Here is a 24,436-nt window from a genome sequence, read left to right as displayed (position 1 = left end):
TGCACTCAGACGAAATCCATGTCCAACACTGTGATGAACTAACCTGGTAGAGTTTAGCTCGGACCCCACGGCTATGATTGATTGGATCAGGACAGTAGCATGACCGCTTAGCCAAGCAAGGCCCAAGCTTGATGGGCAGGCCCAGCGAGCGCTATCTGAGTCCTGGGAACTCCGCGTCATTCATGAGCCGCCGCTACCTAGGATACGAAGCTCGACTCTCCAATCCGCTATCATACCTACCTGAGCGTTGATTTGAATCGAAACTACCGACCGATTCACGTTTCGTGGGAAGGGCACCACAACGAGCCAGTTCGACAATTCATCCGTACGGCGGAACTTCCAGCAGTGTGCGCCCACCCGAGCCACTACACACTGTCCAAAACCGTTTTCGCCTCCGCTACGAGTCCCTATCCGACAGCTTATCAAATACACACATCATCGAACCTTGGGCTAGACTCCGACCGATACCGCCAAACTACCTACCACCAGATACAACATCTCGCCCAACATGTCGTCCAGAAAGAAGGTTCTTTTGAAGGTGTGAACAGTCTGCATCTACATATAAAATCTGCCGGCGCGCAGTAGCTATTAGGGAGAAGAAGAAAAACACGACTAACACGTCTGTCAGGTCATCATCCTCGGTGACAGTGGTGTCGGCAAGACCAGCTTGATGAACCAATATGTGAGCGCCAGAATCAAGTCAAGGCGCTGGCCTCAGCGCCGGGACAAGCGCTATACTGACATCGACTCGCTTTGTGGTATAGGTCAACAAGAAGTTCAGCGCCAGCTACAAGGCCACCATTGGTGCCGATTTCCTGACGCGGGAGGTTCTGGTTGACGACCGCCAAGTTACTATGCAGGTGCGTTGTAGTCGCCTGTTCCTGCATACTTGATTTGCACGAGATTACGCCATTATGCTAACACTACAGTTGTATCGGATCAGCTCTGGGATACTGCTGGTCAGGAGAGATTTCAGTCACTCGGTGTTGCGTTCTACCGTGGAGCGGACTGCTGTGTGCTCGTCTTTGACGTCAACAACTCCAAGAGCTTTGACGCCCTTGACAGCTGGCGTGATGAGTTTTTGATCCAAGCTTCACCGCGGGACCCCGACAACTTTCCATTTGTAAGAACATACTTGTTTACATGCGTCCAGATGGAACAAGACTAACGCGTTTGGTTCAGGTTGTGCTGGGAAACAAGATTGATGTCGAGGAGAGCAAACGGGTGGTAAGTAATAACCGTTCTTTGAAGGATTGTTGGATATGTTGCGAGACGAAGGCTAACACGGTTTGCAGATTTCAACTAAACGCGCCATGACCTTTTGCCAGTCGAAAGGCGGCATTCCGTACTTTGAGACAAGTGCAAAGGAGGCCATCAACGTAGAGCAAGCTTTTGAAGGTGAGTGTGACGGTTCCGTCACGATTGGTGAATACATGACCCTACCAATCCAATACTGACATTGTCTGCCTATCAGTCATTGCCCGGAATGCCTTGGCCCAGGAGGAGTCGGAAGAGTTCAGCGGCGACTTCCAGGACCCCATCAACATTCACATCGACAACGACAGGGATGGATGCGCCTGCTAAAGTATAGCCTTTTGGATATTTCAGCGTGCTTTTTCGACGAGCCTGAGCTCGACTTGGCGACAATAGACAGACCATGTTCATTGGGTCAGATAGCTTGATTCTTTTGTCGTTTCCAGCTGCATCACCGGGATGGTTTTCTAGAATTTTCACGTGTACTCGATATCTCTTGGACTGCTGATCCCAAGAAGCAATGTACCATACATCACACGCGACTGCTTTGGTCTGTTCTTCTCATTTTTTACCCGTGGTAAGCAAAAGAAACAACGGTTGCGCGGGGGTCCCACGCATTCCAGGAAAAAATTGAGGCTTTTTGCCGTGCGATACTTCTATCATCCCGTCTCGATGAACCTGCCGCACACGATCTAAAGCTTGATTGTTCCGCAATGAGCCACATTGGTCAAGCGGGGATTTTACTTTGCCCCTATACAAAACGGGACAAGATAGTATAAGGAATCGCATCGTATTGGCCCGTGGTTGTTCAAATGAGCGGTCGGCGAATGCATAAATCAACAAATTGCATGCGACTGCATGCTTTTATGAGGCCTTCATTCGACTAGGTACCTACCTACCTCACTAGCCTTGGGAGAGAGAGGAAGGGAGCAGCTACAGGCTACATTAATTGTTACCAGCACCAAACTAAGTTCAGATCTAACAGCGGGAATCGCGGCCGGAGCGCCCAGAGATGGATGTCTTACTGGTGGGGCCAGCATGTGCCGTGGCCCTTGGGACTACCGTCGTCCCGTGCTTGCTGTGGCGCGCCCTGTCGTCCCACCATACACCGGGAAATCTGCGCCAGCGATTTGGGCAACGTCAGTGATTCGTCCAATGTGGAAGCCCCAGCAATGAACAGGTAGGCGTGTAGCCTACCGGTACAACGTCCAACCCAAGGTTACTCTGTACTGTACAGTTTTTTTTTTTTTTTTTTTTTTTTTTTTTTACCTAGGTATTACGTCGTCAAGTCAGTCGGGAGGTCCTGACTTGGAACGAAAGGCAGGCCGCCTTAGTACCGCCGTTTAAACACGCGACCAAGAAAACCAGGCCAGGTCGCCGGCTGAAACAGTAAAACACCCCTGTGCTAGTCTACAACTTGACCAGGGGTGGGTTCCCAACGTTTACTGTAGTAGCCTTGGGGGGATCAAATCAAACCAAATTGTTCGGTGCCTATGAGATCTCCGGTTTCCTGACCGATGACGAGATGGCAGAACGAATCCGCTGCAGAAAATTCAATCGTTCCCTTTGCCTTCGCATGGTCTAATATTAGCGTGCTGTATTTTGGGGACGCTTACGACGACGCTTCATCTACCCGACACCAAAGGTGACAGATCGCGACAGTATCAATTCGCAATTCGTGTCCCACGGCGAACTGACGTAACAAAAAAGCGGGTTCGGACACCAAAACTCATTCCCGGCAACTTCGACTCGGGGGACGACCACAACCGATCCGAATGAACATCCAACGGCGGACGGATTCATGATTGCGAAATCTTTGCTTGGCTCCAAAGACGCGGAACCGCCGTTGATACGGGGCTCATCTTTGCTTTGAACCCACCGATCCCCCAACAATACGTCGGGAATCGCAAGCAACAGGATGGCGGCGGAACCGGCACTTGCGACGGACCTGGCCGCCTCCAGAGATCGTGTACCACAACACAGCCGACAGTCATCGACGCGGAGGACGAGGTCGCTGTCGACCGGCAGGATGTTGGAGGACGCTGCGGCGCCCAGGGGCGCCGGTAACCTGCTGAAGAGGTTTGGCCTGGCCAAGTTTGCGCGCAGGACGCTGGGGATTATGCTGTTGTCGGTGACGGTGCTCTTATGGACTGTTTCGAACTTTCTTGCCAGTGTGAGTTCTATGCGCCTCCCATTCATTGGCAGAAATAGCAGCTTTGCGGGTGAGAGGCAGTGACGCTGACCTGTTTGTGCTGCTTGGCTCTAGTATATTTTCTCCGACAACACATACAGCAAACCCTTCTTCGTGGTGTATTGCAACTCGTCCGTATTTGCGCTCTCTTTAATACCCATGGTTATCAAATATATACAAAAGAACGGCATAGACGGGCTGCGCAACGCGGCCGTGGAGCTGTGGAGGGAGCAGAAGCGATGCGGGCTCAGGGCGGGTCCCCCCAGAGGCCAATCGAAGCAGACAGGGGGCGAGGCGGACGGCAGCGAGGACGAGGAGAGGCTTCTGGTGGATGACGAGCCCAGCCTGGAGTCGTTCGAGGGCGCTATTGAAGCGCGCGAGGAGCGGCTCGACTTTAGGGGCACGGCGTGGCTGAGCCTCGAGTTCAGCATGCTCTGGTTCGTGGCCAACTACTTTGCTTCGGCCTGCCTCGAGTATACGAGCGTCGGCAGTGTGACGATTCTGACCTCGACCAGCAGCGTCTGGACGCTCATCTTTTGCGCCGTCATGGGCGTCGAAGGGTTTTCGTTGCGCAAGCTGGCCGGGGTCATGGCCAGTCTCGCGGGCGTGGTGCTCATCTCCACGGTGGACTTGAGCGGACGCAGCGACGAGGACAGGGGTAACTTTCCGCATAAGTCTCAGCTCGAGATCGCCATCGGGGACTCGATGGCATTTGTCAGCGCCATCATCTACGGTCTATACGTTACGGTTATGAAGAGGCGGGTGGGCAACGAGGACAGGGTTAATATGCCCCTGTTCTTTGGGCTTGTGAGCCTGTTGAACTTGCTGCTCCTGTGGCCCATGTTTATCTTTTTGCATTTTACTGGGATAGAGACTGTAAGTGTCGAGTCTAACGTGGTTGTACGCATGTTGGTGGGTGTGTTCTCTCAGATGTCCAGATGACTAATCCCTCACGGCTTTCATAACAGTTCCAATTACCCCCAAGCGGGAAGATATGGGCAATTATTATTGTAAGTTGATCAATGCCATGCATGAATTTACTCCTCCGTCTGTGCACCAAAACTTACAGTCGCTGAACAAACAGGCCAACTCATTATCGTCGTTCGTGAGCGACATGTCATGGGCATACGCCATGCTGCTCACCACGCCCCTCGTGGTGACGGTGGGCTTGTCACTCACAATTCCTCTGTCTCTCATCGGCGAGATGATTCAGTACCAGCAATTTTCGAGCTGGATATACTGGGTCGGAGCTGCGATAGTGTTGCTCTCTTTTGTGTTTATCAATCACGAAAGTCACGAGGACGACGAGTCGGTCCGAGATCGCAGGCGAGAGGAGGCGGCAGCAGCATCAGGTAGCAGCTCGATTGCCGTCTAAGCCCACCGAGAAGTGGGTTAGATATATGATTGGTCCTCCTCAGGGGTCACTATATGACATTTTCTTTAGTTCAAAGAGGACACGGGCATCTGCATTGTTTTATATGGCGCATATTTGTATATATTGGGTCTTTTTATCTGGAAGGTTTTGTGTCAGCGGTCAGACACTAGATCTAGCTCTAGAGTGAGGTTCGCATAATCAGCGCTAAGCATGATATAGCCCTTTTCGGACGATTTTCATTCAATTTGACTATGTATCCAAGCAGTGATGTGTTCCATGACGATAATGTTGTAGTGATCGCGTTCTTGTGACTGTGATCTGCCAGTCGTTGCTGCATTGCACTCACCATACGCAGGCCTAGGTGAGGGTGGATGGACTCAGTGCATGGCATATCCACTATCAGATGCATGGAATATTGGGTGCATAATGCATCGAGTATCAGATGCGTCCAAAAGAGACTTTGTATTATTCACAAAAGAAGACTCCGATTATCAACTCCGCTCAACCCCGACTGAAGGAATACATACCTACAGCTAAGGTCACAGCGGTCATACAGCGTACAGTAGTCTGGACTGGCCGGTGGGGGGTCTCTAGGACCCACCTGTCACGGCCAACTTTTCATCAGCTGAGGTGCGATCGGTCGATCTGATGCATGAAGCGCTAACACCGAGTGCTAAACCCTTCCCTTGGATCGGGCTAACATGAATGAGCTCAAGGGGCTTTTCGATGCGCAGATGCCATTTCTTCTGATGTCCATGTTTTCTTTATTCCTGCATCCACCCTGGCGAAAAAGAAGCAGAGGAGACTGGAGCCGGCAAAAGTAAAGTCTGAACATATCAATTTTTTTTATCCGTCGACCGACATTCATGATCTCTCTTCCAGGTCCATTGTTGACATCAACATGGAGTCCTCTCAACTTGTTTACTAATCCGCTCACTCGCCACAATCGTTTTCTTCTCTCTTTGCCAGCGCCAATGGAAAGCCACGGGTCTGGAGCAACCTCCCCGCCCACGGGAAGGCCAAAACCACTAAGGGTCTGCTTACCAGCTCCAGCGCTGCCGGGCACAGTTAGGATTACCGGGAAAATGTCCACGTTCGTTTTCGTTCTACGGTTCGCGGCAATGGTTCCCAAGTAGGCAGGCCGGGCAAAACAAACAGCCGTTTCGCCCTTCAGTCAGACCCGGTAAAACAGGCAAAAAAATTAGGGATGATTGCGTTGGTTGCCACTGATGTATTCTTTATCTGAACAAAACAAGAAAGACACCAATCTCTTTTTTTCCCTCTTATTATCTTCAGCCCGCTTCTCTTCCTAGGTATTCTTATCTGTACCTAGGTATGTATGTACCTACGTATGCCATCCATTCTCTTGCCTCTTGGCTGCTTTCGTCATCACATTTTCGATCGCATCACCACATTGTTACTTCCCGTCCCGTCCCTAGGGCTGCAGAGGGCTCCTTTCTAGTTCATCGGACTCTCCTTCACGCTAGCTCAGTCAAGGGGTGTCGTTGCCTCCACTGGGGTACTTTTGTAGAGTTATTATTATTATTATTATTATTTTATTTTTTTTGGTATCGCTCCTTCCTTTTGTTTTATTGCAAGCAACCAGCCAGCCGGTCCAGACCTTTCGCAGGGCCCATCATTTTATCTGCTCCCCGCAGTTTCTCTCTCCAAAAAACAGTATTCACGGCCGTCAAAATCGATCATACTACAGACCCCCCCTCCCCCAGATCGATTTTAATGTAGCAACAAATCACCTGAACCTATTTCCTTACATCCTTTTCCACGGCTCTCAACTTGCTTATATTGTAGAACTTGGCAGTTTTGTTTATTCAACTCTTCAGATTTTGGTCCAACCCGCTACCATCTCTGTCAAGGGCCTCTGCATAAGAGGGTTCCCCTTTGCCTGAAAGCCTACATACCCTGGACAAGGCGCTCAGATCCTCGTCGCCCACTTACATCGCCGTCACCCATGGCTCTTCCAGACTCTTCCAAAGAGGACGCCAACAAAGGCTTGGGCAAGAAGATCAATGCTTCCACTAGGCTAGTACATCGAACGCTTAATAAGCTTATACTGGATCGACTACCATTGGCGCTTCCACCAAGAGCGCAAAACCCTTCACTATACACTTCGGGCATACTACACATAGCCTCTATCTACATTGCCTTTGAGTCATTATGGCGGCAAATACTCGACTATCAAAGGCTAGACAATGAAAAGTCAGACGACCTGTTCTGGGCAAAGATGATTCCACTTGGAAGGATAAACCACAAGCAACCTACCTTCCCCTGGCCATTTTCCACAAAGACAAAGTCCAACAAGAGGACTCGGGAACTTCTGGCTGATATGCACGATCCCAAGCTGGAACGGACGCCGAGGCTGGTGGCAGACATCCGCGCTCTGACGGGCTGGTCCAGGGACGAAGTAACGGCCGAGGTACGCGCCATCACGACGGGTGATGGTGCACTTGCGCACATGGTCAGACACATGAACGAGTCGGTTTGTGAAAACCCGCACGTTTTGCTTGCTTACGGATGGGTCATGTACATGGCGCTTTTCTCGGGCGGGCGGTTCATGCGGGCAACTCTCGAAAACGCTGTCGGTGACCCAGACCTACCATTTTGGGCGGCGAACCCAGGACGAATAGCCCCAAGTCAACGACAGTCCGTCTCAGGACGAACCGCCATAGAAGATCCAGGATTTGCAGACAACGAAGGCGAGCATCCCTCGTGTGTTCGTTTCCTTGATGGTGATGGCGGGCACAGGCTACCACTTGATTTTCTGCACTTTTCGACGGAGCGGGACGGCGAGGATCTCAAAGAAGCGTTCAAGAGCCGCATAGAGACAGCAGAGGCCTCGCTCACCCCGGCTAGACTGGACGACGTAGTACGGGAAGCCAAGTGCATTTTCGAATCCCTGATTCATATCATCGAAGATCTCGACAGGATTTGTGGCACGCCAGCAACGACAGGCGTACAGCCCGGTCTAAGTCCCAGTAGCAACCTGCCCCCCACCCCAGGCCCGTCGTCTATCGCCTAGTCAGCGGAGGCAAAGAATGACCTGGGAATATGGCCCGAAGCCGCGAGGCTTGGCCTACTGCCCAACACCACCAGTGGTCATTTTTTCGGCGGGGGTGGCGTCCACAGCGTCTGCGCCGACGTCAATGCGGGCAAAGAGACGACCTCCCAGCGCAACTTCAGCAAGTCCTGGACCGAGATTCTGGCCTCGGGTCGGCTCAGGGATAGCATCGCAGTATCCAAAGAGCGTTCGGCCAAGGCGACGTTGAAGAGAAAGGCGGCGACCATTGGCGTTGGCAAGAAATCCAAGAAGCAGGATCGTGATGCCACCTGAGAGATGTCTTATGGCAGTGAGCGTGCTTCAGTGTCTGGGTTTGCGGTCAGTTTTGCGGAAGCTTCGCCTGTAGATACCCAATGGGACTCTCTAGTTTAGAACTGTTGGATTGGTTATGTGATGACGAGACTGGAGTTGGCGGTTTTTTTCCCTTTACACCTAATACGCAACAATAGCACAAGATACCCATGTATACGCATTGACACCTAGATTTTATGCACTCGCAGGATTCCTCGTTCACGCTTCCCTCCGATACCAGGCAGTAAGAACCAACTTCCCACATTTCGAGGTGGTGACTACGACATGACAGCACCATTGCGCTTGTATATATCTACCTAACTATCTAATCATACTTGTGCTAATTGCTCCAAGCAATGCGGTATGCCGACTGTTGCAAAGTATTGGCCTATTCAATGACCTATGATCCACAAACATCAAGAGCAAATGCCCATTTGAAAACTCCCATACACCAAAGCCCGTTTCTCAAAGCAGACCTAAACTCCAAACAATGCACGCACCATTATGCAAATGCAACATCAAATCTCCCAAGCCCAGGCTGGTACAGTGTGATGGTTATCCCACAAACAAAAGAAACAAGAAAGGCTCCATCATGGCGAGAAAACCCCGATCAAAACTCGTCCTCGACTTCATCCTGATCAAGGTCCATTTCCACGCTTGCCCAGCCCCAACCCCAGCGCTGACCGCCGGTCCAGCCGCCACAGCGCAGCTGCTTGGCCTGTTCACGGTCCTCGGCCCAGACGCGGGCTGTAAAGTCGTCCGACGCCGAAACCAGGCGGCCGTCGCGGGTGAAAGAGACCGAGGTCGCCTCCTTACCGTGACCGTGAATCAGCGGAGTGCCGCTGGTATAAATGGGCGTCGTCTCGCCGGCGCGCGGGGCCAGGTGCTTCGTGTTGGCGGGGAAGCCCCAGGAACCTTCGTCGGTCCAGGCCTTGTCCTGTTTGGCGTCGGTGCGATCCTTGACCGATGAGGACCAAGAGGCGGCTGTTGGCTGTGAGTGCAAGTAGCGCTCGTCCGTGGGGAAAAGCACAGGTGTGCCGTGTCCGCTGCCAACTGCCAGCAGCTCCGAGCGGCCGTCTCGGGCGGGGCGTATGGCGCATTTGACGAAGAAGGTTGGCGAGGTGAAAAGCGCATGGCGGAAGCCATACAACGGGGCGAGCCCCTGGTGGACCGCCGCGTTCCTCCGAGGCAAAGGGTTGTGGCGCTGCTCCAGCTCGGGGACGTGGCCCAGAGCCATGTGCGCCGTCGAATACGCATACACCGTGTTGTCCTTGCAGAGGGCGTAGAGGCGTGCTCCGTCGGTACCAAGGGTCATGGAGCTAATGCCCCAGTTGCGCGAGGCCTTGTGGCTAGGTGGAGGGGCGACGCATGATAGGGGCTTGCTTGCGTTGTTGTTGGCTTCGAGCTGATGGCGGATGGCGCGAATGTCCCAGAGCTTTATGGTAGCGTTTGCTTCGCAAGATGATATCACCAGATGCTCCTTGCCGGCAGGAAGAAACTCAAGGGCTGTCACCACGGTCCGGGATGATTGAGAGCTGGAGGAGCTCTTGGTGGCCCAGGGTACGGTAGACCCCGAAACGAACGTGTTCCATGGCGGGATGTTGGCAACGCGAAGGTATTCCTCTTCGTCGACGGTACCCTGGCTCCACTCGCTATAGCGGCTGTTTTTGCACCGAAGGTCCCATATTTGGACGATGCCGTCACGGGTGCTGGTTGCGACGACATTGCTGACACCTTGGCCAGGCTGAAAACGGATCGACTTTGCAGAGCTACCGCAGTCGAGGAGTGCCAGGGGCTTCTGAGTCATCATATCCCAAACGATACCAGACCGGTCGGCCGAGGCAGTGGCTGCTCGCAGATCATCGGACGACAATGCGACATCGGTGACGGCGTTCCCATGTGCAGTCCATCGCAGGTGGCACTTTTTAAATCCATCATCGCCGGGAGTTTCAGTATCCAGTAGGCGAACCTCGCCCATGTCGTCGCCGATGAACACCATATTGCTTGCTAAATAATGTAGAAAGAAAATTAGTAATCAGTGCCAGCAGGAGCGAGCTTATATAACCAAGGGTAAAGTGGTTCGGTGATGTACATACTGTTGCATGCTGCCTGTGAGAAGATGGTACCCCGGGCCTGACCTGGCCGGGCAACAGCAGTTGTGTCGTGAACATAGTCAAAAGATGAGCAAAAGTCTGCGGTTTGGTGTCTCCAGTCCAGGACGGGATGTGCCAAGTCCAGAATATCAAATGCGCGATCGATGTCCCCTAATTCCCTTTGGAAGATTTGACCAGCAGTGCTTCGCTGGCTCAGAAGACTTCTTTGGACAGGTTCAGGGGTGCTGAATATAGCCTCGGGAGCATTTTGGGATTGTTGACTCAAGCCAACGTTCAGGAGGCCTGGACCAAGTTCCCTATTTTGCCGCTTAAAATCGCGACCAAGCTCTGCAGAATCAAAGCCCAAAGCATGTGTTATCGGGCGTTTGTTGATAGCAAGCCCAGAGTCCATGGATATATCTCTGTCGCCATCAAGGCGGGATGGTGATTGCTGCTCGACTTCGTTAAGCGAGGCCTTGGTTATGTCGTTTAGGGCACACCTGACAGCTGGAACTTTTCGTTGACCGTGGAAGAATCTCGTGAACCTCCGAGGGGTAACAGAGGGTGGCTTCCGTTCTTTGTTCTTATTGTTGGATGATCGAGTGACGGGGGCCGCGCGAATCAATGTTGGTGATGTTGAAGGACCGAGGTCGGCCGGTGAGCTTGGAGCAGGTGTGTTTGCCCAGTATGCCGGGCTGCTGCTGTTGACGATGCCTTGAAGCTTCCTGGGTGTCCTTAGCGGCAGGCCTAGAGGCTTTTGAACAGTTTGTGTGAATGGAACATGTCCCATTTGATTACTCCTGCCCTCGCAGACAGGACTGCTTGGGGGAGGAGTAGCTTCCTGGAACATTGTACCGAGGACGTATGGAGACAGGGAGGTGCGATAGTATACGTCTCAGGGGGCCATAAAAGACCTAGACGTAAATAAGAAATTGGATAAATAATAACAGAAAATAAGCAGCTTTGGATGCAAACCTAATTAAATCGTCCAAAACAATTGGAATCGAGTTCGATTGGGGCTTGTAGAATAATGTGCTCGATGATGATGCTCCAAGCTTTGCAGTGGAAAGAGGAGCCCCCACGGCTTTTCAGTGTCCATCAGTCGTGACGTGCTCCGTCCACGCCACACGCAAATTCGCGTGCAGACGCGATGTGCCGCGACATAGCTTGCTTCTCACTCCACTTTTTGGGTTTAAGTGGTTTCTTGGCGCCAGCTCCAGCCTCAGCACATCCCCTTACCCCTGTAAAGTCCTTTTTGGGCCTTGGCCTTTAGCGGGGACCCATGTACAAAACGGCTGGCACGAAGCTCTTATCAGCACGTGAGGCAGTCGCAGCGTCCCGTTATCGAGGACCCTGGTCAAAAAAAAATCAGAAGTCGGGTCTCCTCCGCCCTGTCGCCGACAATTATTGCGCGGAGGGGCTGGACCAAGTTCTATGCATAACCGTCCCGACTTTTGATCAACAACTTGGACAACAGGTCACTTTCGCCAGCCCGCGACGATTCGCGAAAACTGACCGATCATGGCTATCCAAAAGAAACACGGAAAAGGTCGTCTTGACAAGTGGTACAAGCTCGCCAAGGAGAAGGGATATCGCGCTCGTGCCGCTTTCAAGTTGATACAGCTGAACAAGAAATATGGCTTCCTCGAGAAGAGCAAGGTCTTGCTCGACCTTTGCGCAGCTCCTGGCGTTGGTTCACCCCGAATTGTCTGATAATGAAATAGAAAAGCCAAGTATCGTCACTAACAAAACCTTGCGGTGCACAGTCATGGTGTCAAGTGGCTGCCGAGGTGATGCCAGTCAGCAGCTTGATTGTCGGAGTTGATCTTGCGCCCATCAAGCCGATTCCCAAGGTTATAACCTTTCAGAGCGATATTACCACCGAAAAGTGCAGGGCGACGATTAGACAGCACCTCAAGACGTGGAAAGCGGACACGGTTCTACACGATGGTGCACCCAACGTCGGTACCGCTTGGGTGCAGGATTCTTTCAACCAGGCCGAGCTAACGCTGCAGGCCATGAAGCTGGCCACCGAGTTCCTGGTTGAAGGCGGAACGTTTGTTACCAAGGTCTTCAGGTCCAAGGATTACAACTCGATGCTCTGGGTCTTCAACCAACTGTTCAAGAAGGTCGAAGCGACAAAGCCACCGTCCTCCCGTAATGTGTCGGCCGAGATTTTCGTCGTATGCCGGGGCTTCAAGGCTCCCAAGCGCATTGACCCGAAATTCCTGGACCCCCGCGCCGTGTTTGCCGAGCTGGCGGATCCTACACCGAATAACGAGGCTAAGGTTTACAAGCCTGAGATCAAGAAGAGAAAGCGTGATGGTTACGAAGAGGGAGACTACACACAATACAAGGAGCTTCCGGCTTACGAGTTTATCCAGTCTACCGATCCGATTGCTATTCTGGGCAGCACAAACCGGTTGAGTCTGGAGCAATCAAAGAATGGGGACGTTGCTCTTGCTGTGCTGGAAAAGCTGCCAGAGACGACAGATGAGATCCGCACATGCTGCGCTGATTTGAAGGTGTTGGGAAGGAAAGAGTTCAAGCTGCTTCTCAAATGGCGCCTGGCTGTCCGGGAAAAGCTAGGCTTCCCTACCAAGAAGTCCGTCAAGAAGGAAGAGGAGGCCGCTGCTGCTGTCGCTGCCGCCGAGGAGGTTGCAAAAATCGAGTCTATGGACGAGGAGATGAGGATACAACACGAGTTGGAGAAACTGAAAGAACGCAACAGCACCAAAAAGAAGCGGGAACGGCGCAAGGAGAACGAGCGGAAACAAAAAGACATTGTTCGTATGCAGATGCACATGGTTGCACCCATGGATATTGGTGTCGAGCAGGCGGGTCCTGAAGGTGAGGACGCCATGTTTGCTCTCAGGGCAGTCGAAAAGGGAGACGTCATGCGACGGCTGGCCAAGGGAAAGATGGTTGTTGCCAGTGAAGCAGATGCGAAGAAGGACCGCGACAGTGGTATCGGATCATCGGGCGAAACAGACGACGAGAGCGATGAAGAGCTTGACCGCCTGGAAACTGAGCTTGATGACATGTACGACCAGTTCAGGGAGCGCAAAGCTGCATCGGACGCCAAATATCGGGCCAAGAAGGCTCGGCAGGCGCGAAACGGAGATGGCGATGAGGAGTGGGAAGGTGTGTCGGACAACGAGAAGGCGGACGAAATCAGCGACGACAGCGAGCTTGAGGAGGAAAGCAGTGGCGATTCGGATGATGAAGACGACACAGCCCCGAGAAAATCTCTACTGACAGACCTCGACACTACCCCTTCAGACAATTCGGGGCTGTCAAAACGTGCCCGGGCCTTCTTTAACCAGGATATATTCAAGGAGCTTGATGGCGATATGGATGAGCCAATGGACGAGGAGCTCCGGGCCGCTTTGGCTGGAGAGGATGAGGATGCCGATATGGAGGACACAGTATCCAAAGCCGATTCTAAGAAGACAAAGGAAAAGACCGCAGATAAAAAGGCTGCCAAGAAGGCCAAGAAGGCCGCTCAAAAGGCACAGCAAGTCAAGGACGACGACTCTGATGATGAGAGCGACGGCGGTTTCGAGGTCGTCAAGAGCGGTAAAGAAGATGATTGGGAAGACGAGGACAAGCGAACCAAGGACGGCAGGCTAGGCGAGTACAACGTCAATGCGGTTTCATTTTCATCGTCGCATGCTAACATTCAATTAGACATCGATATCATTACGGCAGAAGCCATGACCCTAGCCCATCAGCTTGCCACGGGTCAAAAGTCTTCACATGATGTGATTGACGACGGCTTCAACAAGCACGCATTTAAGGATAGGGAGGGCCTGCCAGAATGGTTTCTGGACGATGAAACAAAACACGACAAGCCCCAAAAGCCAATTACAAAGGGTAAGTTTCACATGTAAATCCAAGTGCCTAAGATGCCAAGTCATTCTCACTAACCTTTCCCCCTACTTTACAGCTGCTGCCGCGGCCATCAAGGAGAAGATGCGGGCGTTCAACGCGCGCCCGATCAAGAAGGTTCGCGAGGCCAAGGGCCGCAAGAAGATGAAGGCCGCCCAGCGTCTCGAGAAGCTGAAAAAGAAGTCGGACCTGCTCGTCAACGAGGAGGGCATGACGGAGAAGGAAAAGGCAGAGAGCATCGCCAAGCTGCTCCGCAAAGCTACCAAGAAGAAGCCCAAGCAGGCCGTCAAGGTCGTCGTGGCCAAGGGTGCAAACAGGGGCATCAAGGGCAGGCCGCAGGGCATCAAGGGAAGGTACAAGATCGTGGACCCGAGGATGAAGAAGGAAATGAGGGCGCTGAAGAGGGTGGCGCAAAAGGCCAAGAAAAGAAGGTAGAGGACATCAACCCTTGGACATGTGTACGCAATTTAACCTATTATCATGTCGGTTGGCCCATGGATTTCTGCGTGATGTGTTCTATGTGCTTGGGTTCTTTGGCGGCAGCATCCACTGAGCAAGTGATGTGATGAAAGAATGAGGCGATCTCACGAACGGTTCAACCGCATCATCTCATCAGGAGCCACTGGTGTCACAGCTTGGCGATGTTACAGCCAAACGGTTCTACTCGCAGCTAACGCCCCCGTGGGCCTCACCCAATCAATGGTCACTGTCGCCGACGTCGAACGAGACGTCTCGCCTGCCATAGATGCCTACCGCCCACAAACTGAGTGGGCATCTCGGGTTTTCAAGGTACTTTTTACTGTTGATAACGGCATTACTTATACGTACATGACTCTGCAAGAGATGACGATAGACATAGCTAACAGAACCTTGAGCATTAGTCAAACTATTAGTTATGAGCCATCAAGGTTCGTTCAGGCAATGACATGACTCCGCAAGGGAGCGAGTGGGTGGATTACTGGCTCCAAAAGGGTAGCATCCTCCCTCACCTGCGTAGTAACGCCATCAAAATTACCGATGCACTACTTATAAATTCATCAAAAGATTTACCGCTGCTCAGGACACCACCAAAATTTTCAACCTTTTTTAAAACAAGGAGATCCTGACAACTGCCAGACCACAGCAACGCTTAAATTCATGGTATTCGGATGATATATTGAGTCTCTGTTCTATAATCACGGATCAATCCACATCGCCATTAATCATTCTTGCCATTGGCGTTTTAAATGACCGGCGGTCATGCCGTTGGCAAGGGCACAGGTCCACCCGGAGAGTCCGCTTTCCTTGCCGTGAGGACTTCGACTCCAGTCTCGGTCACAAGCAGAGTGTGTTCTAAATGAAAAGGATCGAGTAAGTACATGTCTACCAATCTCAATCAAAGCAAGACAATAGGAAGGGAATGGGGGCTTGATTCCCTAGTCTGGGATAATCCAGCCATGAGCCAACTCACCAAATTGCGCAGACCGCTTTCCATCAATAGTGGTGCTGGTCCAGTTGTCGGGCCAGGTGATGTCCCGGTACTTGCCGAGGGCCAACATCGGCTCGATGGTGAACGTCATGCCGGGCTTGCACTCTCCAACGGCCTTGTTCTTGGCGTAATGCGGAATGTTTGGCGGGCAGTGGAAGACGGAGTTGATGCCGTGGCCGACATACGTCCTAATGACGCTGCAGTTATTGGCCTTTGCGTGCTTCTCGATGACGTTGCCAAACTCGCGGAAGAGGGTGCCGGGCTTGACGAGCTTGATGGCCTCGTCGAGACACTCGCGCGTCGTCTCAACCAGACGGACGACGTCGGGGTCTGCGAGCGCCTTGTCGCCGACGTAGTACGTCTCATTCAGGTCGCCATGGTAGCCTTCATGGTATAATGTGACATCCAGGTTCAGGATGTCGCCGTCCACCAGGGGACGCTTGTCCGGGATGCCGTGGCAAATGACCTCGTTTAGTGACGTGCACACTGACTTGGGGAAGTGGTTGTAGTTGAGCGGGGATGGGTAGGACTAATGGTTCAAGAGGAACGCCCTCAAGTTAGCACACGGAGCAATCGTTGCCTGAGCAGGGTGCCGATGCTTTCGCAAGGCGCGGAGGGCATCTGGTATGCTCTCGTGTGACCGCCGCCGGCTTCCCGGGGAGCAAGGGGGATGGGTGGTGGGGCGCACATTTCGTTCGATACATGCGTCGTGCACGATCTTGTCGATCTCGTCGGTCGTGATACCCGGGTGGATGGCGGCGGCGGCAATGTCGAGGACTTCGCGCGCAAGACGGCAGACCTTGCGCATGCCCTCCTGTGCCTTGGCGTCGAGGCACTCGATCTTGTTGGAGCGCACGAGAGAGCGGCCGTGCTTCGGGATGCCGTCGCCGGCATAGTCGGGGTGGGGGATCGAGGCGGGAACCTTTCGGCGTTCCGAAAGCGGGTAAACGGGGCGCAGGGGGCCTGAGAAGTTGAAGGCCGGGAAGGGATTGAAGAGACCGGTTTCTGGATCTGGCTTAGAAACGACCTTTGGAGGAAAGAGGTGGCTCAAAATACTGTTTTCTTGCTTGTGGGTAGCCTTGTGCGTTCCCTGTACTCGTACAAGCCCGTCATCGCGGTTCTCTGGTCAGCACTCGCTCGTGTGGTTGTGGCATGGGATCCGGTCCGGGGCAACCGGCAATGCAAGTCGTAGGATACTTGTGATGCTTACCCAGTTCTTCTTAAAGCAATCTTGCGAGCAGAAGTAGCTATCCTTGATGCCTAGCTTCAAGCAGGTCGGGCATTGCAGCGAGCCGGCATCGTTCTCGCAGTCGGCTCCGAGACACTTGCGCTTAGGGGGCGGTTCGGCAGTCATGGTGGCGGCGATTTGATACCGAGGGGCGGAGTGGTGAAATTTAATAAAGTCTGGAGAAGTAAAGAAGCAATGAAGAAGCAGAGTTTGTCAAGAGAAAATTGGTGTTTTCCAGGGTTGTGAAGCCAGTTTTTGTAAGCTCAATTTGAAGAGGTTCGGTCAACGGCGCTTGTAATGATCATAGCTCACGCCCTTTGCGTCTCATATGTCAAAATTGTTTTTCAAAAAAAAGAGCTGCGGGTGCGATTACACCGCACCAGACCCTGCAAACGCGCCATTCCCCCACCTTTTTGCCTTGCACCCACCCCACCAAACAGACTCTTTCCTCCAACAAGCGCGGTTATTCCCGGGACGATAAACCCGAACCCGCCCTTCTTTCTTCTTTCTTCACCATCAAGGCGAAGCCAGCGCTTTGCCAATCAAAGCCTTTGTCCTCTCGCTCAAATCCATGGCGAGCGCCAGCTCCCGGCCGGGCGAGCTCATTTTGGCCCACGTCTTTTGCAAAATGCCTACGACCTTGTCCTCGTCTATCTCGGGCTTGCGCTCAAAGTCGTCAAACTGGTCATCGAGGAAGACAAGGCACGCTGTGTCCTCAAGCGCCTGCGCCTCGGGATCTGCAGCCAGATTCTCCTTGCGTATCAGCGCCGCGATGCGGTCCACCTCTTCGGATGACAGCGGCGGTTGGATTGAGGCGGAGGTCGATAGTAATTCTGCCACCTGAGTTGCGGCCTGTGCCTTGAGCTTGGCCCTCCAGGTGAGATAGCCTGGACGCGTCATGGGATAGCTGCTGCGGGGAATCTCCCATCTAATACCTCACTCACTCGTACGTGGTAAAGTGAGTCTCAAAGCGGTCTCCTGGTAGGTAGGTAAGGGTTGGTAGGGGGTGGGTTGGAGATTTCTGGCAAGCCATGGAACAGGTTGAGCGCACCTTCGGAAATGTTGCGCTCGGCAGGCAAGCTGCAGTACTGGCGATGCATCGGGGCACCTTTTGGCCAGCCATCGGGTCATTTTTTGAGCATAATCCAGCTCAAAGGGCACATCGGTGCCATCTGCTCCAGTACTCCTTGGCGTGGCCTGTCTGGGATCCTGCGCGTGCGCTTCATCGATGAGCTGTAGCGCCGTCGCATAGTTGCTTGGCAAAGCCGGCATTGATTCCGATGCCATATTTGCTGCCTTGCGGGTTTTTGGTGTTTTGTTCACCTCAGCAAGAAGTCCCTTGAGAAGATGTGATAGTTTGTGTCAACTAACGAACCTCCATCCAATCTTAGCTTGTGCCAATACTCCCCCCATAGTTTCTCGAAATAGATGAGTCAGCCGTTTAATCAATAATGTGATTGGACCAGCTCCTATAAGTAAGTACACTTGATACCCAGGCAGGGCACATATCCTTTCCATATACTTCAGAGCGGCTGTTAACCTGGAAGTAGCTTACCATCATCAAAGAGAATACTGCCGTCCTATCAAACTTAACTGCTACTGTGTAGCTAGCCCCTTAGGAGCAGTTCGAGTTGTGGCTACTACGTCTCAGGGGGGACTATATACGCTGACTATGGCATATATACCTGTCTATGTGTATGCTTTTGGTCAAACCAAGGCATATATTAGGGGGAGTTACTTTTGGCTTTGTGTCAAGCCTAAGTAAAACTCAGTCAGCCGTGTTTGGCAAGCCGGTATGGAACGACAAGTTCCAAGGGGGGAGCGATATCGCACCCCCTGGCCCGTGACCCCTCGCTCATACCTGCGGCCAGCAAACTGCCAGCCGCCAGTCGTCGGTCACCCCTCTCACTCTGGCCTCACCTCTGACCTCACACAAACAAACGCCCGTGCCCTTATAAGTCCCAAAAAAACGGCATCCTTTCACCGCACCACTGGGGCGTTGGGATTCGTTCCCTGCCCCGGTGGTGCAGTTGGAAGATCTTGGGGCTGGCCCCCGAGATCTTCCAGCAAGCGTGGCTGCAGGTTCAATCCTCACCGCGACCGAAGTAAAATCCCTCTGGGGTTTTCGTAACCAGGCACCCTCCGGGCTGTCTGGCGAGCTTTTTGTCGATTTTTTTGTTTGTTTGATCCCTTTGCTTGACCTTCGTAATTGCGGATAAACACACATATATCCTCAGTAGCACAATCTCTTTTTAGCATGCGGTCCATATAATGATAATTATCCACCCTTTAATCGTGCCTTCCACTATTTTCCCATCCAGGAACCTTCAAGCTGCTACGTTCAAACTCGCTGACTGCCAATGACTGTACAATTTGTATGCAGTGTCATCACTTATTTATCGTCATCTTGACACAGCATCCTTTCGCTCGAATCATCTCCTGAACCTCGTTATTCCTCGCTTCTCAAGCTTTTGACATTGTTTCTCTGTCATCCGTATGTTTCTTTTTCTGTCACCTATCTTCTAATCCCACTTCGTTCTGTACCCCCTAGACAGAAGATTTTCCAGCCCTTTCATCGCGAAAATGGCCCCCGGCAAGGACTCGAGAGGCTACAAGTTCCACGTCACCAACGCTTTCTCTGGTCAGCTACTTCTTGTCTCCAAAAGGAGCAAGCCAGAATCATCTCATAAAGAAGAGCAACCCGCCACCGACAGCCTCAGCATCGTCGTAAACGACTCTGGTAGCGAGATGCAGTCAACAGACAATGCCGACCTTTCAAGCTCTGAGGGCTTCAGTCAAGATGTGGAAGTCAATTGCCTCAAAAACGTCTGCATAAAGAACAGCAAACAAGATACAAAAAGCGTTACAAAGTCAGTCAAAAAACCAGTCAGCATTCTGAAGCCGTCGCCGTATGATACCGATGTCAGTGACTCCGACGCGGCTGTCGAATGTTCCAATGCAAAGCCTGCTTTACCCAAGAAATGCAAGAAGAAACAGAAGAAGAAGGCAGCAACAGAGACCGAGTCCAGCGTCGCCGAATCAACCGACTCAGTGGAGCCAACATCTGGAGAGTCTGCATCTGCTTCTGATAGTGAAAGCGCCGCCGCAGCTGCTTCGGGCGAGGAGTCAAGCAAAGAAGAAAGCAACGCTGAGGGGGTTGCAGCCTCAACTGATCAGAGCGAGGGCACCCAAACAGCAGAGGATGCATCTATCAACGAGCGAAGCGAAGGAACACAAACCGCCGACGCGCCCTCAATCAATGAACAGAGTGACGGCACACAGACAGCTGAAGACCTTTCGATAAATGACAAGAGTGAAGGCACACAGACTGGCGATGATGAAAAGCCAGCCGAGGAGACCAAGTCTACTTCCAAACCATCGGCGGCGGGTGACGGTTGGACTCCTTCAAAGGATGCCCTCCTCCGTTCAATGAAGGACGGCGGCGAGACATGGGCGACGATAGCGTCTGCTATTTCCATGCACAAGAACTCGTGCAAGGCGCGTTGGAAAGATCTCAGTACAATTGGAGACGGTGGTGCTGACAAGGAGGAAGAGAAGGCCAAAGAGAAGCCCGATGGCCGAGGCAAGGACATGAACGATACCAAAAACGATGGCGGAAAAGCTACGAAGGTCGAGGGTGCGCCTATTGCTGCCGTCGCAGACGCCACACTGGCCGACAACAACGTCGCCCCCGGCAACACCACAGCCAGTGACGCCGACAACGAGGTCTCTACTGCCGACAACAACAAGAAGCAGAAGCAGAAGAAAAAGCCCAAGCTACCTGAACAAGTCAAGAAGATCATGAAGGAGAAGAACATGGTAAAAGCCACCGCCGTCAGTGACGACGGCGGCTCCTCAGCCCCATCTGGAGGAGCTGGTCGCGCCAGGGTCGCGACGTGGCTCGGCGTCCACGGTCCCCATTACGCATCTGTCCAAGTCCCAGACCCCATGCCCGGCAACGGCTGGACGGCGGAAAACTGTGCCGTGCTGGGCACTCTAGAGCGCAAGCGTCGGGTCGAGCGCTGGCTCGATCTGCAGGCCGGATTTTACAATGCTACCGGACGTATGGTGTCAATCGAGGTGTTGAAGGACAAGGTTGGAGGCGAAGCATGACGAGGTGGCTTTTGTGTTCACTGTGATCTGGCAGCGACATTGAAAGGGGTTTTCACGCTGCCTCGGACGCTTGAGTTTGGGCTGTGCGTGAATATTGGATGCTAGAATCGATCGGCAATGAGATGGTAAAGACATACCAATCCGCAGGGAATATGCTCAGGGGCTCGTCTTTGCCTACTGGTATGGATGAGCAAGCTATTCAGCCCCGAGTCTCATGCGGTTGTATTCGTTTTGTATTGAGCCATTCTATGGTTTGATTTGTGGCTAGGTACCTTAGGTAGAAACACGGGTTATACCTCACAAGTCCATTTGACCGTGGAAGAGCGTAGACATTCGGGATCGCTAGATTGTTCTCTCTACTACTCTGATGCTCTCTTGCACAATGCTTACCACAGGTAAGTTTGGAGGTTTGACAAGAGTACCATGTTAGCGTTGGCATTGTTGAGTGGATAGCGATGGAGCATATGTGGTAAGAACGACCCCTTAGTCACAAAATACCCCTATCCCTCCTTCTCTTGTGCATCTTGCTTTAGAACATTTACTTCATCTCGCATGTGGACCGCTCTGACAAAGGACGACATTGGATAAAGCGGCCCGCTGAAATCCATGTCATACCTGCAGCATTACATGTCAGCAAAGCAATTCAGGGGTCGTTCGTTTGTCATTGATGTTGGTTTGGGGGCACAGCTTGCTTACCAGTAGTTTACGGCCACGCATACACCCTGTTCGCCACATGACTGCGAAACTTTATGATACCTAACAGTTCGACTCATCAGTACGTACTGAACAGATGAACAGAAACAAAACATTTGTTTTGTCTTTTGTCGCCAAGCAAAAAAAAAAAAAAAAAAAAAAAAGCTTACCACATGGCCGGGAGGTACAGCATATCACCAGGCTCAAGGGTAACCCTCATGGGGCATGCAAGCTTTGAGTAAGGCGTTGCCTGCTCGTCTGGTCTGTCAACATCCCAAATGGCAAAGGGAACCTCTTCGCTTTCACTATCGTCAAGTTGAAGTTCAAGGCTGCCAGCGGTTGCAGTTGTTTCCGTGCCGCCACCGCCACCGCCGTCAGGGTCGTTGCAAGATTTCCTTGCATAAGTCGCCGGTCTCAGACGCTGCTCATTAACGCACGGGTGACATAACGGCGGCAAGAGGACAAAGTGTTTCCGGCCGAGGATCTGAACGTAAATGTTCTCATAGTTCTGGACACAGAAGAGTTGGAGGTTAGTTTTATTTTATTTTCTTTTCTTCTTTCTCCCCCATCCATCCTCGGCTCGGGAACAAAATTTCATCTCTAATATGTATTGCATGGTCGGTGTCCCAAAATAGCCGAGTAACTTACATCCTTGTGCATGGCCGTTACGGATCGCGAGTTACCAATCCACAGGTTGATGGCCTCGGGCTCGCGGTCGAGGGCAATGCGAGCAAAGGGAATATCGCGATGTACATGACTGAACAGGGTGGCGTATTCGTGTCGGAGGTTGTCATTTTCTATTGTTCAACCAATTCAGTCAAATAGGCCCCCAAAGTGGGATCAGACGTGCAGCAGCAGTGAAATGACGAGAAACTGCTTCCGCATGGCATGGCAGGGTAGGTAGGCTCTCACGGGTCTGGGCATATCGTATCTCGTCCTCATCGTCATGATTTGCTAAATTTTTCTCTTGACGTACGACAAAGTCTATGAAATCGCCAAAAGCCTGGTCCTCTTCCAACGGCTTGGCAAAGACTAAACTGCCGTCGGACAGTTTTGTTGGGGCATCTGCATTCCTAGGGTTTCAAACGCCCATCAGCCTCGTAATGTGAAGATACCCCCTTAGCGCACATATGTAGTATGCTTTGGCTGTTATGGTCGCTGTATGGAGCAATCCCCCCCTTCATTCCAGGTAAAAACCCCCGTTCCTGAGAAAAAAAAGAAAGCATCTTGCACAAACATACCCTTTAGGTGTCACAGCAACATTAACATCCTGTCCAACGAGAGTTTCTTTGAGAAACGAAACGTCCCAATGCTTGCTTGCCTGCCAGCCGCTGGCGGCTTTCCTCACGACAAAAGGGGTGTTCCTAGCCACATATCTCATGAACTCTAACGGGCTCGGTTCCTCTTGGAGCTCCTCGGCCAGCGGGCTATTCAACTCATTGTATGTGATGATTAGCTCCGAGATGGGATCCCAGCTGGAAAACTCTGGCGCACAATCTTCCATAACGACAGAATCGAGTTTTCTTTTTTTCCCCTTCGAAGAAACCTAACCGATAAGTCGGGTACCTGATTCAAGTCTAAAAGCTTTAACCAGCAATGGCAGTAAGCTTTTCTCTCTTCTTTTTTTCTTCTTTTTGTTTTCTAATTTCCCCTTTTACCACGTACTGCCGGCAATTGAGTTTGCAGATCTACCCTGATTCTGACGAATATGTGTAATCGGCAATGAATCAAATCTCAATTTGGCGTCGTGATTTGGATTTTCAAGCTCTACGAAGTAGTTCTGGACTAAAATGGGGATCGCCCCACGTTGGACTTGGTGCGCTGAAAGACTGGCCCCATGAACAAAACTTTAAGTCATTGGGTGCTGCTGTAATTACGAAGTATTCCCTCGGTAACTTGTTGCTATACGACCTACGGTATGATGTCGATTCCACCGACCCCCACCACCATCGAAAATGCCTGGACAAGCCTGCTCTACCCTACCACACTTCCTTTACCGAGTTCCATATAAGTACCCCGTAGAGAGAGAAAAAAAAAGAGTTCAGTTGTGATCCCATTGCCAAAGTATCTTGATCCTGGCGTCAAAGGTTTGCTTTTACAAAGGACAAAAGATGAGCCGACAGTCAAGGTTCCAAGTTACTGGGTTAAATACCCAAGGTACCTACCAGAACTGTACCTTTCTGCCCCATATCGTTGCGTTTTACCGTAGGTAATTGCGCTTTACTCTCGCGTTTCCTCAGACGGATTTAGGCCAGTATGCCACGTGCAAGCAAAGCACAGACTTGGCCATGCGGGGACGCCAAAGAGATGGGACCGGATGCATCCCCGTGATCAGCACGAACAGTAGTAGTACTTCATTTGAGGCCAATTAGCGACAGCCTCCGAGTCTAAGTAAACAGGTAATTACCGACTTGTGAAGTACCGGAATAGCTACCATGGATACTTACCGGTACTTCATGGTCGAAAGGACCGCAGCGATGGCGCTAGGTCCAAAAGGTGAGACTCTATCACGACCATCTTCCAACCTCCCAGCACCCTGTCCCTTTCGTGTTCAGCAAGGACTAGCGAAGAACTTGGACAAGACATGGCGCGACTCAGTTTGGTGCCGCCAAACACTCCTGTTGCGGCCACTTCTGCCAATGAGGAGACTCTCTAGCCCAGACGCTAGGGAGTCGAGCCTCTTGGCCCATGCCCACACGCACGCAAACTCACATGATTATCACCTGTGTCAAGTGTGTCAAGGCGGCTCTTTTGCTCCGCAGT

The 24,436-nt window shown here is 52.0% G+C and overlaps 8 protein-coding genes across 9 annotated transcripts; 5 read left to right on the top strand and 3 right to left on the bottom strand.

Annotated features, from left to right (window-relative positions):
- The first annotated feature begins 126 nt into the window (after positions 1 to 126).
- On the top strand, positions 127 to 2,217 carry MGG_08144 (Ras-like protein Rab7). The gene is made up of 7 exons (XM_003715059.1): positions 127 to 538; positions 629 to 682; positions 765 to 860; positions 944 to 1,123; positions 1,183 to 1,227; positions 1,296 to 1,398; positions 1,475 to 2,217. Exons 1-7 carry the CDS (start codon positions 509 to 511, stop codon positions 1,582 to 1,584), a joined length of 618 nt encoding a protein of 205 aa, XP_003715107.1. The 5' UTR covers positions 127 to 508; the 3' UTR covers positions 1,585 to 2,217.
- A 319-nt stretch (positions 2,218 to 2,536) lies between these two features.
- On the top strand, positions 2,537 to 5,083 carry MGG_08143 (uncharacterized protein). The gene is made up of 4 exons (XM_003715058.1): positions 2,537 to 3,427; positions 3,521 to 4,321; positions 4,414 to 4,455; positions 4,530 to 5,083. The coding sequence occupies exons 1-4, from the start codon at positions 3,173 to 3,175 to the stop codon at positions 4,818 to 4,820; spliced, it is 1,389 nt and encodes a 462-aa protein (XP_003715106.1). The 5' UTR covers positions 2,537 to 3,172; the 3' UTR covers positions 4,821 to 5,083.
- Positions 5,084 to 6,789: 1,706 nt separating this feature from the next.
- MGG_08142 (uncharacterized protein) lies at positions 6,790 to 8,169 on the top strand (the record flags this gene model as incomplete). The annotated part of the gene is made up of 2 exons (XM_003715057.1): positions 6,790 to 7,856; positions 7,932 to 8,169. The coding sequence occupies 2 exons, from the start codon at positions 6,790 to 6,792 to the stop codon at positions 8,167 to 8,169; spliced, it is 1,305 nt and encodes a 434-aa protein (XP_003715105.1).
- A 285-nt stretch (positions 8,170 to 8,454) lies between these two features.
- Positions 8,455 to 11,384, bottom strand: MGG_08141 (WD repeat-containing protein). The gene is made up of 2 exons (XM_003715056.1): positions 10,284 to 11,384; positions 8,455 to 10,194 (listed from the first exon to the last, which is right to left on the bottom strand). The coding sequence occupies exons 1-2, from the start codon at positions 11,128 to 11,130 to the stop codon at positions 8,798 to 8,800; spliced, it is 2,244 nt and encodes a 747-aa protein (XP_003715104.1). The 5' UTR covers positions 11,131 to 11,384; the 3' UTR covers positions 8,455 to 8,797.
- Positions 11,385 to 11,683: 299 nt separating this feature from the next.
- Positions 11,684 to 14,749, top strand: MGG_08140 (AdoMet-dependent rRNA methyltransferase SPB1). The gene is made up of 4 exons (XM_003715055.1): positions 11,684 to 11,969; positions 12,047 to 13,913; positions 13,971 to 14,156; positions 14,230 to 14,749. Exons 1-4 carry the CDS (start codon positions 11,802 to 11,804, stop codon positions 14,604 to 14,606), a joined length of 2,598 nt encoding a protein of 865 aa, XP_003715103.1. The 5' UTR covers positions 11,684 to 11,801; the 3' UTR covers positions 14,607 to 14,749.
- A 435-nt stretch (positions 14,750 to 15,184) lies between these two features.
- Positions 15,185 to 17,161, bottom strand: MGG_08139. Of its 2 annotated transcripts, XM_003715053.1 has the most exons (5): positions 16,850 to 17,161; positions 16,696 to 16,729; positions 16,328 to 16,644; positions 15,622 to 16,168; positions 15,185 to 15,503 (listed from the first exon to the last, which is right to left on the bottom strand). In XM_003715053.1, exons 1-5 carry the CDS (start codon positions 16,991 to 16,993, stop codon positions 15,409 to 15,411), a joined length of 1,137 nt encoding a protein of 378 aa, XP_003715101.1. In that variant the 5' UTR covers positions 16,994 to 17,161; the 3' UTR covers positions 15,185 to 15,408. The 2 variants fall into 2 exon arrangements, with proteins under 2 accessions (XP_003715101.1, XP_003715102.1); XM_003715054.1 differs by having other exon boundaries at positions 16,328 to 16,729.
- Positions 17,162 to 17,387: 226 nt separating this feature from the next.
- On the top strand, positions 17,388 to 21,190 carry MGG_08137 (uncharacterized protein). Its single transcript, XM_003715052.1, has 2 exons — positions 17,388 to 18,342; positions 18,418 to 21,190. Exon 2 carries the CDS (start codon positions 19,451 to 19,453, stop codon positions 20,978 to 20,980), a length of 1,530 nt encoding a protein of 509 aa, XP_003715100.1. The 5' UTR covers positions 17,388 to 18,342; positions 18,418 to 19,450; the 3' UTR covers positions 20,981 to 21,190.
- A 5-nt stretch (positions 21,191 to 21,195) lies between these two features.
- On the bottom strand, positions 21,196 to 23,449 carry MGG_08136 (uncharacterized protein). Its single transcript, XM_003715051.1, has 6 exons — positions 22,915 to 23,449; positions 22,586 to 22,746; positions 22,322 to 22,470; positions 21,844 to 22,181; positions 21,677 to 21,736; positions 21,196 to 21,595 (listed from the first exon to the last, which is right to left on the bottom strand). The coding sequence occupies exons 1-6, from the start codon at positions 23,175 to 23,177 to the stop codon at positions 21,481 to 21,483; spliced, it is 1,086 nt and encodes a 361-aa protein (XP_003715099.1). The 5' UTR covers positions 23,178 to 23,449; the 3' UTR covers positions 21,196 to 21,480.
- Between the last annotated feature and the right edge of the window lie 987 nt (positions 23,450 to 24,436).

Source organism: Pyricularia oryzae, chromosome 2 (assembly GCF_000002495.2).
Source record: "Pyricularia oryzae 70-15 chromosome 2, whole genome shotgun sequence".
Taxonomy (NCBI): domain Eukaryota; kingdom Fungi; phylum Ascomycota; class Sordariomycetes; order Magnaporthales; family Pyriculariaceae; genus Pyricularia; species Pyricularia oryzae.
Note: the sequence above shows the minus strand (reverse complement) of the source record. Positions and strands in the feature narration are given on the sequence as shown.

Excerpts from the sequence above, each read along its gene's own strand:
- MGG_08144 (XM_003715059.1), top strand. The coding sequence starts at position 509 with ATGTCGTCCAGAAAGAAGGTTCTTTTGAAG. Across the intron at positions 539-628 it reads GAAAGAAGGTTCTTTTGAAG|GTCATCATCCTCGGTGACAG; the intron begins GTGTGAACAGTC and ends CACGTCTGTCAG. Across the intron at positions 1,124-1,182 it reads ACCCCGACAACTTTCCATTT|GTTGTGCTGGGAAACAAGAT; the intron begins GTAAGAACATAC and ends CGTTTGGTTCAG.
- MGG_08143 (XM_003715058.1), top strand. The coding sequence starts at position 3,173 with ATGGCGGCGGAACCGGCACTTGCGACGGACCTGGCCGCCTCCAGAGAT. Across the intron at positions 3,428-3,520 it reads TTTCGAACTTTCTTGCCAGT|TATATTTTCTCCGACAACAC; the intron begins GTGAGTTCTATG and ends GCTTGGCTCTAG. Across the intron at positions 4,456-4,529 it reads AGATATGGGCAATTATTATT|GCCAACTCATTATCGTCGTT; the intron begins GTAAGTTGATCA and ends CTGAACAAACAG.
- MGG_08141 (XM_003715056.1), bottom strand. The coding sequence starts at position 11,130 with ATGTTCCAGGAAGCTACTCCTCCCCCAAGCAGTCCTGTCTGCGAGGGC. Across the intron at positions 10,195-10,283 it reads CTCACAGGCAGCATGCAACA|CAAGCAATATGGTGTTCATC; the intron begins GTATGTACATCA and ends TACATTATTTAG.
- MGG_08140 (XM_003715055.1), top strand. The coding sequence starts at position 11,802 with ATGGCTATCCAAAAGAAACACGGAAAAGGTCGTCTTGACAAGTGGTAC. Across the intron at positions 11,970-12,046 it reads ACCTTTGCGCAGCTCCTGGC|TCATGGTGTCAAGTGGCTGC; the intron begins GTTGGTTCACCC and ends TGCGGTGCACAG. Across the intron at positions 13,914-13,970 it reads AACCAAGGACGGCAGGCTAG|ACATCGATATCATTACGGCA; the intron begins GCGAGTACAACG and ends ACATTCAATTAG.
- MGG_08139 (XM_003715054.1), bottom strand. The coding sequence starts at position 16,993 with ATGACTGCCGAACCGCCCCCTAAGCGCAAGTGTCTCGGAGCCGACTGC. Across the intron at positions 16,169-16,327 it reads ACGCATGTATCGAACGAAAT|TCCTACCCATCCCCGCTCAA; the intron begins GTGCGCCCCACC and ends TTGAACCATTAG. Across the intron at positions 15,504-15,621 it reads AAAGCGGTCTGCGCAATTTG|AACACACTCTGCTTGTGACC; the intron begins GTGAGTTGGCTC and ends CTTTTCATTTAG.
- MGG_08137 (XM_003715052.1), top strand. The coding sequence starts at position 19,451 with ATGGCCCCCGGCAAGGACTCGAGAGGCTACAAGTTCCACGTCACCAAC.
- MGG_08136 (XM_003715051.1), bottom strand. The coding sequence starts at position 23,177 with ATGGAAGATTGTGCGCCAGAGTTTTCCAGCTGGGATCCCATCTCGGAG. Across the intron at positions 22,747-22,914 it reads GTTGCTGTGACACCTAAAGG|GAATGCAGATGCCCCAACAA; the intron begins GTATGTTTGTGC and ends TTGAAACCCTAG. Across the intron at positions 21,596-21,676 it reads TGCGTGGCCGTAAACTACTG|GTATGACATGGATTTCAGCG; the intron begins GTAAGCAAGCTG and ends GTAATGCTGCAG.